Here is a 21,991-nt window from a genome sequence, read left to right on the forward strand (position 1 = left end):
CATGAAAATGAAAGAAGTTTGTATGACTTCAGAGCTGAAGGTCCCCGAAGCATTTGACTCTGCTGCCCAGGTCTTGGCCTTGGCACCCTTGAAAATGCTCCTGCAGGAATATTTTCGTAACCGTTATCAGTTTATCCAAAATAAGGAAACAAATCAGCTGTACCCTCTTCTTTAACCTTTAGCTCCTGAGAGTAATTTTTCCAGGATCTTTCCAGTCTTTAAAGGACCATTTTTCTCAGAATGATGTCATTGGATGTTGTGGATGTTAACAAAATTTTGCACTGGGACGGTATCGAATGCAACTGCAATTTACGCCATTTTCACACGAGGTAAGAGACTTGTCCCCACTCACATGATGCTTTTATATATTAGAAAATGAGTACATCACAGAATTGAGTTTGACACCCTTCCTTTAAACTAACTATTATAATTTGGGGTGTTGTTAGGTTTTAACGGGGAAGACAATTAATAAGAACTCTTGACCCACCTGTTTAATCTCCTCATCGCTGTCTGCCTCCGAATCGCTCTCCGAATCCTCGTCGCTGACCTCCGACATGTTGCTATCGGAGTCATCCGAGCTCAGACCGTTATCGCTGCTGTCGCTTGCACCCTGCTTCCGCGTACCCTTCGCCAACGACGACGACAATGACGACGACGCGCTCCTCTTCTTCTTGGGAGAGGCGGCGGAGAAGGACAAAGTGTTTGATGGTGTGCTTCCTTTCGGCGACGGCGATTTGGATGGATGCTTCTTGGGGGAGGAAAGTGAGGGACTGGGTGAGGAGACCTTCGCGTTTGACTTCTGGGGCAAAGAGGTCGGGGGAATGAAACAGAAATGCTTCTTCATGAATTGTTCGGTGGAAATGGTTTATTTTTCCCATTTGTAGTGATGTATGGTTTAAGAAAAAGTAATTGCTGTTTTACAAGTCTGCATTTAAAAAAAATTAATCTGTGGTCAATAAAACAGTTTTGAAGAGGAGCTACATAAGAAAAAACTATCGTATTTTTTTGGGGGGTACAACCATTTACAAAATTCTTTTGGGAGAAGTGTTGCTCATCCTCAGGAGAATATCAGATTCCTCTGAGCCCTGAGCATTCTCCTGAAGATGAGCAGAGTTTACTCTATTTTCTTTTTCTTCACCCCCAAACTTATCATTAAATCTCAACATTTAACTGACATTTATAATAACTAGTAGTTCAAAAGACTCAACAAGTCAATGAAAAAAAAGTTAATTGATAAACAAGATTTAACAGTCATAAGATTAATCATTAATCAATGTGATTGATCAATAATCAAAGTAACAGTTCAATCATCAAAGTAACTGATCAATAATCAAAGTAACTGATCAATTATCAATGTATTAAGATTGTCAATGTACTCACAGGAACCTCTTTGATGACAGACACGGATTCTTTGGGCATAACTAGAGGTGTGGGTTGATGACTTGGCATCGGCATGATGGTCGGTGGCCGGGTCATCAGAGGTACCCTCAGCGGGTTCGGTCTGTCGGTCTTACGAGGCCGACCGCGGCGTCCAGTGCCCCGTCGGGCAGCCCCGCTGCTTGGACTAGGAGATTCACCTGTTGAAGTAAGAGAAGGTTCCTAAATAAGCACTTTGCATTATTACAAATGTAGATAGCTCAGTTCATGTGGAGGTCGTTGTTAAAACCCTGCTCTGGTCAGTTTCCCTTTGTTATTTTTTTTGTAGCTGATAATTGACGTACAGACATTTAAGTAATCAAATATTCGGGCAAATTTTGCCTGCCAGCATAAACATTCCTCTCACAGGTCCAGGTCCATGGAATTGACAATAAGAATGCCACACAAACCAGCAATGTAGACCAGCCATCCCCCCCCCCAAACTACAAACACATGAACAGACACATTATAGCTTACAAGGCATCATTAAGCACAAAATTATTAACTGCCAAGATGGCAAGATGTGTTTGTGAATATAACCAGTTAGGGTTTCGTAACGACGCAACCTTGCAAATTAAGCTACACAGTAGATTTCTCTAACAAAAGAGGTTGCCATGGGGAACGTACAGTAAACATACTATACATGTATTGTATGTGTTGCTCTGGTAATGAGACGCTTCAAATAAACTGAAGAGGAGTATACAGTACGTGTATTGTCAGATTGTAGAGGCTAGTCGTCATTATAAAATTGTTGCACGCTGTGACGGTCTCCAAAACCCATGGACCCCAGTCACAGAGTGCTGTTATAATCGTTCTGTTATACCTCACAGCGCTGGAAATCGACTAACGCTGGGAACAATCAAGGTGATGTACACCGGTGTACATCACTTTTCATGTAACCCGGCCCGTCGAGCCATGTAACAGGCGTTTTTGTTGCACGTCACATGATTTGTTCTCGACCAATCAAACTTCACAATTTGTACAGAGGTATAACAATGTCGAGTTTTGCATCAACAAGTGTTGACATTTATAATAATTACATCAACCAATTAAATGCCAGAAATTTACATACATGTAAAACTCGTGGATCTTTTGTACTATACAGTCTTCATTTCTGACAAGTTTATTTTTTAAATATTAGTGTGTACGTTGCCTCTGTGATGTACCGGGCCTTACTCCATATTACAACTGTACATGTACATGAAGGGGACAAAATTCTTCAAAAAATTTAAAGAACACAAAAAAACTTGTTGATTCACCAAGAATGAACACAACATTAAGTGAAAACTCTTACTTTTTTGGCTTTTGAACAGGGCATCAAAACCAGCGACACTGGCTTCCTTATCGGCACTGGTTCCGTGGCCGAAGGTTGACGGCAAGCCAAGGTTGTGTGCATAATAATCGTGGCCTAGCGCCCCCAAGCCATGCGACTGCTGCCACCATGGACTGCCACCTTTACGAAATAGGGAGGAAAACGATTTTAAAGTTTAGAATCATTTCAATAACAAGATTATCATACGCAGGCACTTGCTTTGAGTTTGAACCAATTTGTGTTCATCATTATTCAAAGGGAAGGTACGTGTACGTATACCTTTGGTATTTAGTCCAAAAATAGAAGCCCATAAAGACCTACTTGGTCAGAAGCACTGCAGCTGATCATAATGTGCAACATTTTGAGAAACGATTCCCTTCTAAGGAATGTGGTTTTAGAGGCATGAAACTTTTCTCATCTTGTGTTTTCCAATTAAACTAGTTTTTTTTCCTGCTTGGACAAAACCACTTAAAGACACTGGACACTATTGGTACTTGTCAAAGACCAGTCTTCTCACTTGGTGCATCTCAACATATATGCATAAAATAACAAACCTGTGAAAATTTGAGCTCAATCGGTCATCGAAGTTGCAAGATAATAATGAAAGAAAAAACACCCATGTAATACAAAGTTATGTGCTTTCTGATGCTTGATATCAAGACCTCAAATTCTATACTTGAGGTCTCGAAATCAAATTCGTGGAAAATTACTTCTTTCTCGAAAACTTTCTACGTCACTTCAGAGGAAGCTGTTTCTCACAATGTTTTATACTATCAACCTCTCCCCATTACTCGTAATCATGAAAGGTTTTATGATGATAATTATTTTGAGTAGTTACCAATTTGAGTAGTTTTCATTGACCAATTTCTGTTACAAGAAACGGGTTTTTTTTCAGCAGAGCTGCCAACATTTGCATCTTGCAAACAGGGAGATTTTGTACAACAATCAGGGAGATTTTTCAAAATGCATTCAACATACATTGTACTATGGAACATAGAAAGATTGGTTAATACTTTGCTTTAATAACAAAAATAAGAGAACTTTCTGCAGAATCAGTGAGAGTTGGCACTCAGTTCTGTTTTCAGGCACCACTGGCTGGCTGATTCAAGAAAAAAAGTTTCCATAACCAGAGAGATTTTCAAAATAAAAATTCGCATCAGAACATGGAAAGATTGGTTTATTTTCAGGGAACTTTCTGCACAATCAGGAAGCGTTGGCAGCTCTGTTTTCAGGCACCACTGACTGGATGATTTGAGCGATTAAATCACACAAGTGGTAGTCTGTCAGCCCGAACCAAGATTTGATTTCTAATCAAACAGGTCATGCCAGTCGGTCATGCTCAAGGTTTTTTGTTATTATTCAAACACAATTTTTTAAAAACCAGATCGATTTTTCCGAAACAGAAAAAGCACTGGCCCTTACATTCAATATGGCTGACAGCGACAAATGCCACGACCTTATATCTACACTGAACATATAAAATGTACACGTAAAGATGCACGTCAAAAATAATGCACTAATGAGCAGGCATAATATAATATAATAATAAGATGACAGTGCAAAGAACATCAAAGGAGCGTGGAAAGGTTGGGTATTACATTTACACTACGGCAAAAAATAACATGCATTAGACTATCATCAAGAGGCGTGTAGTTTACTTGTGTTGTATATTATCTGTGATCTCTGTGGACATTGAAACATAATTTGTACATCGAACCAGTATCATTTTCACATAGCAAAAAAACAATGTAATCACAAGTCATGGGTCCCTAATGGCATTATAATGGACCAATAGTGTACCAGTAGATCAAAAATGTACTTATTTTCTTTTCTTTTTGCACACACTCTATTACTTTTCTTACTGAAGGTACATGTCGGAATCTGCAGTTGTCTTAATATCGGAAACTTGTTTATCTAGTTCAAATGTTTTGGTGGGGGAACAATTATTATAAACCGGTACTTCAAAGAGAATCCTTTCACAAATCAGCTTTTCAATCACCAGTCTGCACAATGCTTCCTACCCAGTAAGTTTTTACGATCATTCATTTTAGGAATATTTAACGATCTATGACCCATGATTTAAAGGCAGTGGACACTATTGGTAATTGTCAAAGACTAGTCTTCACAGTTGGTGTATCTCAACATGCATAAAATCAAGAAAGGTTTTATGCTAATAATTATTTTGAGTAATTACCAATAGTGTCCACTGCCTTTAACTGAAGATAAACAGTTGTAGAATTTAAGATGTGTACCATCTGAAATCTGCTTTAAAAAATGCTATTTAAGTCACAATTTCCTGGTCAAGATTTCTCACCAGAAATTTGTGTTCTATAACACTCGTTCACACGTACTTTAATGCCAACAATAAAAACTTTGAGGAACACTGGCACTGAAATGTGGACTACACTGTTAATAATACAAGCATGACATGGCTATAGAATAATTATCCACAAAGAAAACAAAAATATCCAATTGTCCAACGTTAATAATGTGCGTGCACACAAGCAGCCAATTTTCAACGACACAAAAGAACCCAACAAAGAAACAAAATTGAAGAATTCATCGGATCTGCTGCATGAAGTTGCATAAAAATGCAACATTTGGTGAATTGGGACTTGGTGTACTACTTCAAGATCTCTTCTCAGGCATGATATTTTAGCCCTTGGAAAAAGGGACCAGGACAAACCATGGTCACTGCTACCTTAAATAGACAAGTCAGGCTGTTTAATAATAATTTTCTGACTTTCCAAGAACAAAGTCGAAATTCAAACACCAAAAAGTAGGAAGAATGCCGTTCTTGGCTTTCACAGTTGAGAGGGAAACAATATTTCTCTGGGGGTAACATGCATCTAGAAATGTATGGAACTTAATAATCTCTTTTTCTATTATGACCAATCTTGTTTTTTTATTCTGAATTCAATTTGAAAAGAAAACCGTACCCAGCAAGTGGCATTTCAAGAAACAGGGGGATGCTATGTGTACCTCTGCTGACTGCACAAAGCCCTCTTTCCTCTACAGCATTCATGATACATTGCAGCCCTTGTAATGTATTTGCAAAGTTTGCCCTTTGTCAAAAGACCAGTGGAAGCACAATTGTTTGTACTTGAGGTACAATCTACAATGTACACACATGTACAGTACATGTATACAGTACTTGGAACCACAGGCCTATACTGTATCATCTGATAACCCAGGGCTCGGATTTCGGGAAGAAAACCGCCAAAACCGTCGGGCTTGTAGCTCAAAATATTAACTGTCCGTACTTTTGGGTATGTAGGAAGCCTGCTTCCATTGCTCCCTACCCCCTACCAACTGACACACCAACAAACTACTGGTTACATGTACGTATACATGCATTATGTAAACAAAGCCGTTCAAACCACTGTCCCCTTCTACTGCATCTATTTGCCTAATAATGGCCACGTCCACATGTCTCTACCATCGACAACAACAAAGCAATCTAAAGCTAAAATAAAAAACACTGAAGTACCACAAAGCTGCAGCAACACCAGCTACTAACATACTACTCGAATAGAAATCAAAAGAAAAGGAGAACAAAATAAATAAATCAATAACGGCAGAAGCAACAACAGCAACAACAGAGAGGGAGGAAAAAGGAAAGAAAACCTGGGATGTTTTTATTTTTTTTGAAATTTGAATCAAAAGTATAGGTTTTTGTAATCACCTAGCGTTGCCAGACTAAACAATTGAGCACTGGCCTCAAAGGACCACCCTATAGATGGGGAGTAATAGAGATGAATGATGGAAGAGGAACAAAGAGATGGGTTAGTGTCAAAAAAGCATTAGTCAAGCACAGTATCAATGAATCATAATTTATAATAATTTCATATTAATGATAATAATTAATTTTATCAAGCACATTTACAGTAATGTATCAATGTGCTTTTATTACATGTTGTGCCTGGGCCCAATTTCATAGTTTTGGCTTAGATAAAAAAATAAACAATGCTTTTAAAGGATACCAGTTACAAATCACGTTTTGATTGTTTACCTAAATCTCCTCAGCATGATTGTTTTGTGCTTAGAAATTTTAAATTGGGCCCAGGTCATTGGGCCAATAGTATCCTCCCCCCCCCCCCCCCCCCCCACTGCAATCTTTCTCAGCTCCCTGGGGAGTTTGATTGTTCAACCTTTTCAAACACAATATCAACCTCTACATTGTACCCTTGCCGAAAGCTTTTTCAAACACAATATCAACCTCTACATTGTACCCTTGCCGAAGGCTTTTTCAAACACAATATCAACCTCTACCCTTGCAGGTACCCATTTACACCCCTGGGTGAAGAGAAGCAATTACATATATATGTACATTGAAGTGTCTTGCTCAAGGACAAAAGTGTCATGAACAGAACTCGAACCCACACCCCTCTCAACATCACCCTGAATGTGGATCTTGACTCGAGTCAAAGAGACTTCAAGTAAATAGTCCTCGAAGAAATAAAATTTGCAAAGAAAATTTGTCTAAATCAATAGTCTCAATGCGATTTTAAGGCCTAATTTCTTTTTCTCTAAATGATTTTAAAAGACTCCGTTTCTGGATGATGACTGTTCACTCACTCTCACCTGTGGATGGGCTGATTGGACTGTGTGTGGCCACCGACGTCGGCGATCGCAGAGGACTGCTAAGACTCTCTGAACTCAACGAACCCAAGCCTCCGAACTCTGACCCCAGAGGTCGAGCTGCAGCGGCAGCGGCTGCAGCGGCTGCCGCAGCCGAGTAGGCGTTGTGTGGGAACATGGAAAAGGCACTGGGTACGTGGGATATGATGGGGAACGAATCGTGGTGACTTGTAGAGGGTTGGGAGTAGAGTGGCTGGCCTGGGTTTGTGTGGAGAACAAGAACATCAAACAATTTAAAGTCATTACGATTTGGGGCGTGTTTTCGTTATCAACAGTTGGAAAGGAGATTGGAATTTTTTCTTAATCAGTGGGCCTATAGATTAAAAAGACCTTACCTTATCACACACGTGCTTCATTGCCAACACTATGAGATCAGTCACAAAAAGGAATGAGGGAACTCTGATGGTTTATTTTTGGAGAGGGCACGGGGCACCAAGGCATTTTTTTCTTGGTAGAGGGGGATGAGGAAATTGTAAATTTCTACTGGAGCATTTCAAGGGGCACCAAGGCAATGTACCAGGGGGCATGGAAGCAATCGTCATCGTTGCCTTTTCGGCAGGTCAGCTGCTTGAGCTAGCAAAACTTCAGTTCAATGCTTGACAAAATCTTGGACAACTGGGGGCTCATAAATGTAAGCTTTTATGGGAATTCAATTAAAGGAAAAGAACTAAGATACATATTTGAAACCTTTTGATTGTTTTAATCCTACAATGTATATAAAGTAAACATGAATGCAGTAGAACTTCATTTCAAAAATTGTTGGGCTTTTGAGATCGCCAAAAATCTGGAGTGGTTACAGAAGCCTATGTCCATGCAGGAAGAATAATCCAAAATTTGAATAAACAGTCTAAGAAATGTTCCATGCAGAAAAGTTTCTCGGATCTATTGAAATGTTTTTGGATCCCTCTTGCTAAAACCAATATATGTAAAATTGTTGTAATTCAGCCTTTGTGCTGCGAGGACAGTTTTTTAAAAAACCATTTTATCTGTCTATCTTATCTAACCACATTCCTTTAAAGGGAATTGTTTCTCAAAATGCTACACATTAGCAACAGCTGCAGTGCTTCTTACAAAAGTAAATTTTCATGGTCTTTAGTTTTTTCTAGTAATTACCAAAGGTATACCCTCCCCTTTAAGTGTCTGGCCTCATCAGACAGTGTCCAAAAGTGACCACAAATTTAACTGCCTATTAATGAAGTCTGAAGTGTCTACCATCAAGGTGAGTCATGATACAAAGTTTGGACTTTACTGTAGAAAGGTTTTACATACAATAAGTATTCATACTTTAGAAATGCACAGTCATTCAGGTTTTTTTTAAAGGGCAACTCTCCCTTGTAGGTTTTTATGGAGGTCACTTAAATTATCAGGAAGAATTTAAGCTTGAGTTGAGACCAAACTTTAACATTTTTAATTACTCCAGAATCAATGTGCATTGGGGATCAGGATTGCATAGAGAAATTGCATAGTGATGACCAAGCTTCAGTTAGTATGCTCCAATCGTCTTCTCTGAAGACAATCAGAGCATACTGATCGAAACGTTGAGTTGCCAACCAGCGGTTCTTTTCAGAACCAACAATTACTCAAAAGGGATTTTCACATAGTGCTACCGCAACCCTAAGTACCTGATTATACTCCCACCATGCAAAGTTTCAAATCCTACTTTATTATTAACAATAACAGTTTCAATGTCAAGAAGTTTGGCAAAACAGAACTGATAAAAGTTTGACCGAACTTTGTACTCACTGATCGGGTGTGAACTATCGAAGAAGCTACTGCTAACGTGGGAGCCAATGGGACTCTTCTGAGATGATCCCTCCCCTTGCTCCATACTGCGTGTACAAAAAGAAAAATAGGAAATAAACAAATGTGTCAATTAATTTACTGACTGTAAAAGGGATCCCATCAATTAGTCTGACTTGATTTTAGTAATAAGAATAATACCCTTTGACACACTTTAAGGGCAGTTCAAAAGTGCTGATTATTTTTCTACAAGAAATGTGGAGTTATTTGCAAAATATTGTTAGACCATTTATTTCAAAGCACCATTTATGGTTTACAAGGTGATGCACGGTGCAATCTGCAGCGAGCCATATAGGCCTACCAAAAAACACCAGGACGCACCTTTTCTCGAAACAATAAGTATTGGGTTATCTTGCAATTACACAACACGCTTGACCTACAGCTCACAAAGTCACAACCCATGGTAAACTTAGAACCCAGGGATGAAGCAACAATGGTTTTTAAAGTGTCTTGCTTTTAAAGTACAGGGAAGTGAACCTGGACTGATGCTGCATCAAAAACACTAGATTCTGAGTCCAGTGTGCTTGACTGCTCGGTCACCACACCATGACAATGAGATCGCCATTACGAGCCCACAAAAGGGAACAAGTAATAAGCTAGCCTGCCTACTCAATGTAGTCTGACAAATGTAGTCTGTATCAAACAGTGTAGAACTTTGCTTTTTTAAAGTCATCACATTTGAAAGTAATTTACTGTTACTGTTACATTTGTACAAGAAGGCCCAATTTCTTATCGCCTAAGGATGTTAAGCAAATTTCCCTGCTTACTGTAGCAGAAAAGAATTGCTAAAGTGTGTACCGGTAGGTGTATTTCACAGGTTAGCAAGTAAAATTTGTACACAGTTTCGTGTGCTTACGGTTAGCAGCGCTATGGAATTGAAACTTGTGCAGTAAGCACAACAAAACTTGGCCGTTAAACAGCTGAAGGGGGATGACAGTGCTCCGTATTTCTCCACACATGCCTCTAGTTTTCAATAAACACAAATCCAAGCCATTATAAATGCATCTACGACATGTACATGTCGCTGGTTAATCAAAGCCAAATAAAAACACCTTTTGCAAACATACAGTATTTGATTAGAAACCCCAACCCCCTTGAGGCAATTGTTAGAGCCACTAATTATCCCTTCCTCCATGGCTCAAGAGAACAATTGCATCAGTGGGAAAAAATGCTCTAAGCTCAAGGAAAGACATTCAAGGCAGCTGGCTTGTTATAGTCTTGACTCAAGCGTTCAGTGATCGATAGTGGACAGTGTACTGCGCCACTTGTGAATCGTGTCCTGTGGGCTAACAAAAAGTCCAAACTACTTTTTTGTATAAGCCATTGGTTAAAACCAATGAGAGTCAGTCAAGTTCGTTCGCGCTATAATTTTACAACTAGCCCAGTACAATATCCGCTATAGAACACTGACGTCTTGAGCCAAGATACATGAATCTGGCTTGCATTCTGAGCACAATTTCATGGCTCTGCTTACCAGACGCAAAGAATCAGCGCTTGCGGAAGCAGAGAGATCTGCCCTAACACGTACATACAGTGTTAAGCGTATTTCAAGGGTTAGCAGGGAATTCTCTTTGAATTTTGTGTGTGCTTACTCCATGTTACTAGGCTTACACAGCTAGCTTACGCTTCTACGCTTACACAGCTAGTGCAGAAATTCTGCGCTTGCCTGGCAAGCGGAGAATGGTGATCGTAAGCGCAGAATTTGGTGGTAAGCAGAGCCATGTAATTTGGGAAACCTTTCATGTGAATCTTTTGTCTACACACACAGACCCATGCATAAAGCCCTTACCCACTAAAATCCTCAAAAATCCTGTTGATGAGGTTGTTTAATTTGGGACTTTAGACCCAATTAATAACAAAACTGCTTACAGCTGGGCCTGGCATCAAAGTCCACATAAATTATTTGGTATAAACAGAGAATTCAGGATTCACAATCCAACGACACTAGGGCCTTCAATTTTTAGTTGTGTTAGGATTGTAATTTTGGGGTAAAAGAGGGCTCAACCTTTTATAAAACAGTAGTCCGGCGTACATGTACATGTACATAGTCGGACACTTGTCTTTAAATAGACCAAATTTCAATCTGGAAAACTCACTGACAATTGTCCCCTGCAACACTGTGTTTTAAAAAATGTTTTATTCTTAACTACCTTGTTATTTTTCACTTCATGTTCTGGGCCTTAATCTTTTGACAAATCGCACGTTAGCATTTAGCCAATAACGCATCGAAGAGGGATGCGGCACCATCATACGCAAAACCTTTGGAAAAATCGTTCTTTGTTCGATCATCCATGTACAGTGAGTATCAGCATTTACGTGTCCGCGATGAAAACCAATATGGTATTTGTCACAACATGACGTGCGGAGAATTTGTTATCTATATAGATTTCCCATAGAAAATCCTTAGGTTGATTACTTTGTATCAATTTTCAGATCAGTTTAGGTTTCCATATCATCGCCTGCGCGATGAGGGTCGTTGTTTGTTACAAACCATACACAATACGCAGTCAGTTTATTTTCCAACCCTGCTTCTCTGTAAACTCAGGCCTTAGGACGACGAGGTAAGCATACAAAACAACAATTTCAAGGCAACAAGGGAATTAAAGGTATTATGGTCAAATTGATACTCCAAAATTTAATGGCCATAAACAACACATTTGGTGAGAATCACATTCCACTGAGTGATAGTTACTATTTTGAGAAAGGATTCTCTTCAAAGTAATATAGTTTGGATCTTTTTTCAATTGAAAACATTTGAATCTGCAAGCATGAATTGTTTATCAGATTTCTCACCCGGGTATTTTGAGCAAAGTGACGTTATAAGTGCAGAGTACTGCGACCATCGAAATACAGTAGTGTCTGCATCTATGGGAACTTCAAATCTGGTGTCTTTGACTTTGACTTTGAGTACTTTAGACTGAACAAGTTTTTTCTCTCCAGGATTAGTTTTGGTATAATTATTTTTATGGTATGGTAATGAAACTGAGGATGCCTAACCTTAAAGCCATTGGACACTTTCGGTACAGAAAAAAAAATTAAAGTTCACAGATTTAAAAATAACTTACAAGGTTTACAGAAGGTAACGGTGAAAGACTTCTCTTGAAATATTATTCCATGAAATGCTTTACTTTTTGAGAAAACATTAAAACAATATCAATTCTCGATAACGAGAATTACGGATTTATTTTAAACACATGTCATGACACGGAAACGTGCGGAAACAAGGGTAGGTTTTCCCGTTATTTTCTCCCGACTCTGATGACCGATTGAGCCTAAATTTTCACAGGTTTGTTATTTTATAAAGAAGTTGTGATACACGAAGTGCAGGCCTTGGACAGTACTGTTTACCGATGTTGTGGGATTGCTTTAAGAAATATCTTTAACCACATCCAGTAGCTCACAAGCTTGAGGAAACAAGGGTGTTTGCTACGTAATGAATGTGAACCAGAAACACTGTTATTATAAGAACTAGAGGGCACACTGGTGATGCTGCTTGCACAAGCGCGACGGGAACTCAAGGAGACACGCGCGTCATTTTGTTCGCGTTGAAAACGAAGTACACGTTGGAGTTTTTGTTTATTGAACACTACGCGATGCTGTTTTGTCAACTTACAAAATGGCCGCACAAACACACGCTGTGCGATGCCTGTTTTGTCAACTTAGATGTCGGGGCCTGTATTTAGGCCAGTGCGCCCTCTAGTTCTTATATAAATAACTCCATGTGTTATTCCCTACTCTTCAACAATAAGTGTACTGGGTTCTTTTAATACACTACAGCAGTACATGGCACCTAAAACTTAACATCCCATGGAAAGGACAAAGCAATTATGGTAAATTATCAAAAGCACTAGAGCTGGAGCTGGTGCTCTAAACTGTTCGGCCACGACACGCCACTAATCGATGACATGATCAATGAACTTTCAGATTGAAACCCTTAAGTTGTCCTGAAAATTCCCAATCTTGCATTTTTTTCTGATCGTATCAATTGCAAGCAAGAATTGATATACAAAAGTACAATGAATTTAAGGAAAACTAGTGACCTACAGTACATTTTGTAGGTCTATAGTCGCATCTAATGGATGCTAACATTTTGAAGAAAAGATGCTATTGGGGGGCAAAGACTTGCACCCCTTTTTGCACTCACATTCATTGAAAATGTTCGCAAATGCTGCAGTGGCTATTGGGTCCTTGGGAAATTGAGTACAATCTGAGCTACATGTACATTGTACGTGTATGGTTTAGGCTCTTATAAATAATTCAGGCTTTTTAATCACAATTCTTCAGATTATTTTAAGGGCAAACAAAACCAGAAAACAGACTACTTGAATATAAAGTAGGAAAAATATCATGCCTGTTAAAAACGTTGTAACAGGTTTTATCTAAAAATATCAATTTAATTTTGTTTGTCTGAAAAAAATGCATCCCACCATTATATTTTTATATTTTTTCTCTTTCCTTTCCTCTTTCAGCGTGCCCATCAAAAAAGAAGCCGAGTCCATTTCCTCTCTCGTCATAAAACCATATAATAAGCGTCGGAGTGTGGCTAACCCAGGCAATTTTTACCCCATGACAACAATTTGCATCAGTTGCTATCTATCACGCTTCGGTTACTTTGTATCTGTGGCGCTGAGTCCATCAAGTGCAATACAAAATTGTCTTCATCAATAATTTATAGAGCTATACAGTATTTGATTCTTCCCAACCATGTACATGTATTGTACGTGTGGTATAATATTCATAACTGTTACATTGCAAGGCCTTGTAGTATGCATTGCTGTTTTATCCACCTCTTTATTTTAATGTAGACTGCTCATAGGCACACTATGTAAGCGTAGTCAATTATTAATGTGAATTTTTTTCATAATAATATATTTTTCAAGATCACAAGTACCAGCGCACAACAAACAGCTTTAAGCCCAAGTTATTTATTTTTCATATTTTGTTGCATACAGTAGATTTTAGACTGTTGTTTTGTGTTTTATTTTAATTCTTTTATTTATTTTGCTATAGGGTACATTTTGTTGTAAACAAATTAACGCTGGGGCTCAAATTTTACACTGGACCACCGTTGCAAGGCCAGTGATTTCAGTAATGGATCACTAAACTGAAGACACGACAAGTCCAGTGGTCTTGTTTTGGGTTTTTTAACAGAAGAGATATTTCTTCTCTTAGTGTTGGTTCGAAAATACATGTAAAACAGTTTAGATGAAAATAACTTTGTTCTAATTTTGATTCTATTCTCTTCTCAAGTTGACTCTGGTATTGTATAATATAAAATCCTGGTCCAGTAAAGATTATAAGCTACAAAGTCCTGCGGTCTTGTGAACATTTTCCCAAATTTGAGTGTTGAACCCGTTTTGTTGGCTGGTCAAACATTTGAACAAAACAAGACCATGTTATAATCTTAAAGACACTGGACACTATTGGTAATTGTCAAAGACCAGTCTTCTCACTTGGTGTATCTCAACATAAAAATTATGCACAAACTTACCAACCTGTGAAAATTTGAGCTCAGTCGGTCGTTGAGTTTGCAAGATAGAAATGAAAGAAAAACACACCTCTGTCACACGAAGTTGTGTGCTTTCATATGCTTGATTTCGAGACCTCAAATTCTAAATCTGAGGTCTGGAAATCAAATTCATGGAAAATTACTTCTTTCTCGAAAACTACATTACTTCAAAGGGAGCCGTTTCCCACGATGGTTTAAACATTACTATCAACAGCTCTCCATTACTCGTTACCAAGTAAGGTTTTAGGCTAATAATTATTTTGAGTAATTACCAATAGTGTCCACTGCCTTTAAAAGACAGCATTTTAGATGCTGAATGTATTTAAGATACAAGAAGATTGTACCAGTAACTTTTATATGAACAGTAAGCATTTAGATTAAAGGGTAACTTTTTACCTCAGTCTTATAAGAGCATTGCGTTTTTTTCTTTTGTAACGGGCACCTCTGTTCTGATGTAAATTTAATTTGTACTTGGTACACACAAGGGGCATCAGGGCCAAATGATCAGGGGCCTGAAGGCGACTGTCTCCCAAGCCTGCATACCAATATCCACACTATTACTTAAAAAAGGTTGCAGGGTATCATTGTAAGACAATCTCTAATGTAATTATTTTTGACTTCACAAAAGTTCAGTTGGAACCCCAGGATGCTGTTGATTTATAAAGGCTAAGAACCAGTGGCTGGTGATTTTTAACTATAGCCACAGACTTTCGCAGGACACTACTTGTAGATATTTTTCTTTTCTTTTTTACTTTTTTTCTTTTAAAGGCACTGGACTCCTTTGGTAATTTTCAAAGACCAGTCTTCTCACTTGGTGTATCTCAACGTATTATGCATAAAATAACAAACCTGTGCAAATTTGAGCTTAATTGGTCGTCGAAGTTGCGAGAGAATAATGGAAGAAAAAACACCTTTGTCGCACAAGTTGTGTGCTTTTCGAGACCTCAGCTGAGGTCTCGAAATCAATTCAAATAGTTAAGTGAGAAATTCCTTTTTCTCAAAAACTATGTTTCTAACAGAGGTAGCCGTTTCTCACAATGTTTTAACAGCTTTCCATTGCTGGTAACCAATAACCAAGTAAGTTTTTATTTTTTGTTTAGTAATTACCAATAGTGTCCAGTGCCTTTAAGGGAAGGTACACGTTTGGTAATTGTCAAAGACCAGTCTTCTCACTTGGTGTATCCCAACATTTAAGCATAAAATAACAAGCCTGTTAAAAAATGACCTAAATTGGTCGTCGAAGTTGTGAGAAAAAACACCCTTATGGACGAATTTGTGTGCTTTCAGATAGTAATAAAAAACTTCTGGCTAGAAGTCTTTCACTATTTTAGTGAAAAATTACCTCTTTCTCAAAATCTATGCTACTTCAGAGGGAGCCGGTTCTCACAATGTTTTATGCTATCAACAGCTCTCCAATGCACGTTACAAAGTCAGTTTTTAAGTTAATATTTGTTTTGAGTAATTACCAAACGTGTACCTTCCCTTTAAATGAAGCCTAGTGGAAGTGAAATGTTTGTATCCCTTCATTGTGTACCCTCAGGATTGCTGGCCATAATTAGGAATACTACCGGATTTCTCATTTCCACAAAATCAGCCTTGCAGTATTTCCACCCGTCATGAAACATGTTTATTTCCAGCGCGGTCACAAGTTCATATGAAAATACACTGAAAGTCATGTTGCTGTTTTCTCACAAAGTACATGTAGGCACTGTAATTGGCTGAAACTTTCACAATGACTTTTATTGCACCATCCTTTATAACATTGCCTTTAAATCAGGTATGCTCTGACAAAACCAATCTATATTATGACCCTTCCTTTGAACTCATCTAACAATGGGTTGAAGAAATTATGAAGACATTGTGAGATGTACTGGTACACAAGGCTGAGAAATGTTTCTGCGGGAAACATTTCTCAGACTGTGTTTCCCAATTACTGATTATAGTCTTCCTGCGTAGACGTAACTGCTCTAGATTTTCTGCAATACCTCCAAAACGCTACCACTTTTTGAAATGAATTTTTCACGAGTAAGTCTTATTGTATAAATATTTACATTTTGATTAAATCAATTGAATGGTTCCTAAAAGGAAAGGTATATGGAAACCTTTATAATTTTATTTATTGGAGGGGGGGGGGCACACATAAATCATCAAGAATGCCCAACATTCACAGAAGGGCTTTTAAAACGAACAGTAAAATGAAAAGTAGAAAACAATCCGAAGACCTTTTCAATTCAGCGTGCTTTGGCCAACACCCCCAAATTTGAGTCCAGAATACCCCACAGATTTGATAAATCCTTACAGGCCTGTATGCTTCGTTTTTGAAAGGGTAAGGGCACCAAGGCATTTTTTCTTTGGCAAAGGGCACCCTATGAGGGAATTGTAAATTTCAATTGGAGCATTTCAAGGGCACCAAGGCAATGACAAGGGGCAACGGAGGCGCCTCCGTTGCCTCCGTGAAGTATCAGGCCTGCCTTATATAGAAGAACCCTGAATAAAAACTCCAAAGTAATCTTCCTGATACGCAAAATCACACTAGGAAATTGATTTTAAAAACTGCCATTGTTTCAGCCAAACATAAAACAATTTGGGTCCAGAATGCCTCACAGTTTGGAAGAAACCTAAGGAGAACTGTTGTAATATCCAAAGCAATCAAACCCAATAGTACAATGTGCTTGGCTCGATACGTACACTGTAACAATCATGTCACAAAACTGTCAGTGCAAAGCGACTGCAAGTTGCAGTCGAAACAAAAGTATGTGATAAATGGCTGAGATCCACTCAGGTCATCAAAGGATATTTTGTACATGGATTTAATCAAAATCAGAGGTCATTCCGACTCTTGGATGGATTATTCCATTAGGCAACAGGATATGCGTCCCCCCTCAATGCAAAGTTATAAACCACCTGATAAAATTACACTGTAATGTATTAAAGTCGTCGCCGGCGAGAGAGTGTGTGTGTGTGCGCGAGGAGCCCCAGTCAGTTCCAGTTCATGACTTGGGGTTTGTTATTCGTCGCGAATGCGGTGAACTTTTTAACGAAGTCATTGACTCTTTACAGTTCTCCCTCCTTTATGCCTCTCACTTGTCATTACTGAGTCATAATGCAATACAAAAATAACACACGGTCTCCTAAAGATCCATAATATTGTTGTTCACTTTGGGAAAGTGAAGAAGAAAAATAAGTACATGTATTCTCCAGAGTCGAGCGATGTTGAATATATTAATCAATTTCTCGGGGAAAAAGGCTTTTTTGATAGTTTCAAAATGGTTGTTAAACTCAACGCAGTGTTTAGCCAGAGGGGTGTCTGGGTGTCTTTTCTGGACACCCTGTTTTAAATTTGGACACCCTTTTTCATCTGTCAGTGTCATGTAATGTATTGTACAAGAACAATTTGGAAACAAAATTTTTTTAATTTTCAACTGGAATGAGTTCGAGTGAGTCTTTTGGACCCCCTGTTTTAAATGAACACCCTGTTTTTTCAATCTGTCATTTACGTACTATGTATTGTAAAGGAAAATTCTGTTTTGGGACACCCTTGTACCAAACCCTGGCTGACCCCTTGGGTCAACTGTTTTAATAATTGTGTGCAGTCCCTCACTGGACATACATAGTACAAGTTCCCAAGAGTAAATGAGCTAATGAACTCTAAAAGGGGCAGTATGGCAAAGGAAATTCCTCTACCGGTTGGGCACAATATATATCCAGCTGATTTTTTACATCAAAAACGGGCTTGCAGTGGTACAGCTTCTTGGCAACATTTGAAGGTTGCTCATTTAAACATGACCATACAACTGTGTTGGTGTACTTGATTAATTGCAAATAATGTTTCCTTCTTGTGAAGATGTTCCATTGAACATCCCAGAGGGCCTCACCCTGAAAGGGTCTGGGTTTACATAAAAACTTACACAGTTTGGAGATAACGATGTAGAAAGCTTTCCCTGAAATGTTACTTGCTGAGGTGCTAGTTTTTGTGAGAAATTATCTAAGTTGTGAAACTTGTGACTTTTTTTACTCATTTCTCAAAAACTAAAGCACCTCAGCAAGTAATATTTTATAGGAAGCTTAACTACATTTTAAATGCTAAAATCGTTATCGGGACTTGTTTTACTCATTTCTCAAAAACTGCAGCACCTCAGCAAGTTATATTCTAAGGGTAGCTTTCCACCATCATTACTAATGTAAATCTGTGGACATTTCGCTTTGTGACATACAAAGAGTACCCAAATCCTATAAGCCTCGAGACAATACGATGTCTACTAAAATCCGCCACAAGTAGTGACACCACTTGTCAATCTGTGGGCTACTCAAAACCGTGCAATCTACTGTACTTGTTTAAAACTGTTCCTCCAATTTTCAAATAGTGAAATAAGTTTTTTTAGATGTGTGGATTCATTTCTACGTGATGCAACTTTATAAAACCGGTTGTGATTACCTATGTATTAAGTTTTTCCTGAAGCAGAACCACAATGAGTTGCCTCTGTACCCCCTGGTCATTGCCTTGGTGCCCTTGAAATGCTCAAGTTACAATTTCCTCATAGGGTGCCCTTCAACAAGAAGAAAATGCCTTGGTACCCTTACTGCCCTTGCCCTTTCAAAAACGAGGCAGGCATACATGTACGTTTTTACTGAAAGCAGAACCACACTGCGAATCACTGAAGAAAAACACAGTTTTTATAAACTGTTTTTAGTTGAACAAGCACCAGTAGAAGATTTATCACATTTGTTTATTATTAGGTCCATCATAGTCAACAGAATTGAAAAACATTTATCAGTCAAAAAGCTGTGACCGCGGGACTTGTCCCTTCACGCGTTTACTCGCCCGACGCTAAAATCACTGGCCTCGGGTCTTGCGATCCAGTGTTGTTAATTTCGAGCCCTGCTATGGGCAACTTTTGAACGGGAACTACGGCCAAGACCAGGGGCATTAGAAACAGAGGCCATGGTGTTCGTGTAATTCTAGGCCTGGGAACATGCAATAATAAAACAGCAATTAGCGCAATATCAATTAGGCCTAATATCAATTACAGCCAATTCATGGGGTTTTTTTTACGGAAAAACTTTTATATTTTACAGAGTAAAGTTTTACTTTCATAATACTTCCAGGAATATACTTCCAATACAGAGTTATTTCAATTTCATCATAAGGTTTTCAAGACTTTGTTTTCAAGACTTTTGGGAAAGTCTTCGTCTGAAATTGTGATTGGTTGAAGTTCCTTCCTCCATGGCAAATACATTATGGCTCATTCTAGGAATGTTTTTTTATCAATGGTTCGTGTATGGAATGCTGTAAGCATTGAGAAAATAATGCTTAAATCCCATCAAGAAACGTACGTCCTGGAATTTCACTCTTATCTTGACAAGACCAATTTTTCTCAAGAAAAGGGGCTCTGACATAGGCAGTGGACACTATTGGTAATTACTCAAAATAATTATTAGCATAAACGAGTAATGGGGAGCTGTTGATGGTATAAAACATTGTGAGAGTAGTTTTTGAGAAAGAAGTAATTTTCAACGAATTTGATTTCGAGACCTCAGATTTAGAATTGTTGAGGTCTCGAAATCAAGCATATCTGAAAGCACACAACTTTAGTGTGACAAGGGTGTTTTTTCTTTCATTATTATCTCGCAACTTCGACGACCGATTGAGCTAAAAGTTACACAGGTTTGTTATTTTAAATGCATATTGAGATACACCAAATGTGAAGGCTAGTCTTTGACAGTTACCAATGGTGTCCGGTGTCTTTAAGGCCTGGGGTAAGACAAATACAGTAATATTTCTGATGACATCAAGACCAAAGAAATGCAACTTTCGCCATTTAGGTATATGGGGCGGTTTCAAGGAGAAAAATGAAAAGTTTTTAGAGAACAATAAAAGAGTAGGCCTACCCAACTACCGATCAATGATCATCCTTGCAGAGTACATTTTGTTATGAAGTTAACAAGATATGGGTCATGTGTTTCTGGGTTTGATTACTGACCTCGCAAACAAGAAGGAAATTTAAGAACTCTAAAAAACTACATGTAGCTGGGCAGATTGAGATCTCATTTTGCTTTCAAAACTTTTTAATCGAAACAGGTTGAAGTGTTCATATGAAAAAGGTGACAATGGCAAAATAGTTTGCTAAAAAAACAGGGTTGTCCTAAGTGTGGAAAATCTCAAAGTTGCAGACAAAGCTAAGCAGTCTCTGAAGGGTTTTTAGGTTCATTTGTGAGACTTGAGATTTGAAGCAAACTTGAGTTCAATATTCTCACTGCAGAGATTTTAATTGACCAGCTAAATTGACTACTAAGATGCACCATGATAAAAAGACAGAAATTATGGCACATATGGGACATACGGCAGGATACTGCAGTATCTGCAGACAAAGATAAGGGTACAAAGGCAAGATGCTTGTATGAATCATACATGTAAGTTATTGGTTCACTAACGGGCGGCTATTACTCAGTATTCATTTCACACAAAGAACATTTACAGCTCTCTCTCTCTCTACTACTATATAGCAACTCCCCACAAGCCTGGCTTTATCCTTAGCTAAACCAGCCATGTAGCCAATCAAATGTAAACAAGGGCAAGAGAGACAGCTCACAGGCTGTCAAAAGAAATATTATTGTTCACAGGTCAGATGGGCAGTGTTATATTTATTATGCAAATCCAGGCTCCCAATGTGGTGTGTGTGTGTTGGGTGTCTCCCCACACTCGCCATGTCAGGGGCAGGCCTATCATGGCCAATGGAATCAATGATCCCCCGCTTGTCAATTGCTGTATTAAAAAAAAGTGCATGCAACAACATATTATACATACATTGCACAACTGGCTGGTGTTGTGCGTAGTATACTATACAGGGGCTTTGTGTGGACTGGCTCTCTTTCTTTGCCATGGTGTAGGGAGATTTTCATTGTCTGAAAATCTCCACAACAGGAAGTTACATGAAGTACAAAAACAAAGTGCCATTTTATGTTTGAGGGCAACCTGATATTATTAGCACACAAGGATGTCTTCTTGTAATTCAATTTGTTGCACAGTTTCTTGTAAATAATTGAAAAACAAAAAGCAAAATGTGATTGAAAGACAAAAAGCAAAATGTGATTGAAAGACAAAAAGCAAAATGTGATTTCCATGCTATAACACTCAATGGCTAAAACTCAAACAAAGAGGTATAACTTGTATGGGTAAATATTCAATATTTGATTTATAAAAGACAGATACATGTATCTAATTAAAAATGTACGGTAGACATTTTAGAGAAAGTAAAACTTCAATTAGAACTTTTTTTATTGCAACAGAGCATCAAGGTTTGGCTGAAATGGTT

The 21,991-nt window shown here is 38.4% G+C and overlaps 1 protein-coding gene across 5 annotated transcripts in view; it reads right to left on the reverse strand.

The window, feature by feature from the left end:
* LOC117287904 (bromodomain adjacent to zinc finger domain protein 2B-like) overlaps positions 1-21,991 on the reverse strand; it is a 62,692-nt gene that overhangs the window by 36,448 nt on the left and 4,253 nt on the right. For all 5 annotated transcript variants that reach the window (XM_033768517.1, XM_033768521.1, XM_033768516.1 and 2 more), the window contains exons 2-7: positions 9,113-9,198; positions 7,313-7,567; positions 6,414-6,461; positions 2,711-2,869; positions 1,381-1,577; positions 488-799 (exon numbers count right to left, since the gene is read on the reverse strand). In XM_033768517.1, coding sequence (XP_033624408.1) covers positions 488-799; positions 1,381-1,577; positions 2,711-2,869; positions 6,414-6,461; positions 7,313-7,567; positions 9,113-9,197 — 1,056 coding nt within the window. In that variant the 5' untranslated portion in view covers position 9,198. The remainder of the gene's footprint in view (positions 1-487; positions 800-1,380; positions 1,578-2,710; positions 2,870-6,413; positions 6,462-7,312; positions 7,568-9,112; positions 9,199-21,991) is intronic.

The sequence above is a fragment of the Asterias rubens genome, chromosome 3 (assembly GCF_902459465.1).
Source record: "Asterias rubens chromosome 3, eAstRub1.3, whole genome shotgun sequence".
Taxonomy (NCBI): domain Eukaryota; kingdom Metazoa; phylum Echinodermata; class Asteroidea; order Forcipulatida; family Asteriidae; genus Asterias; species Asterias rubens.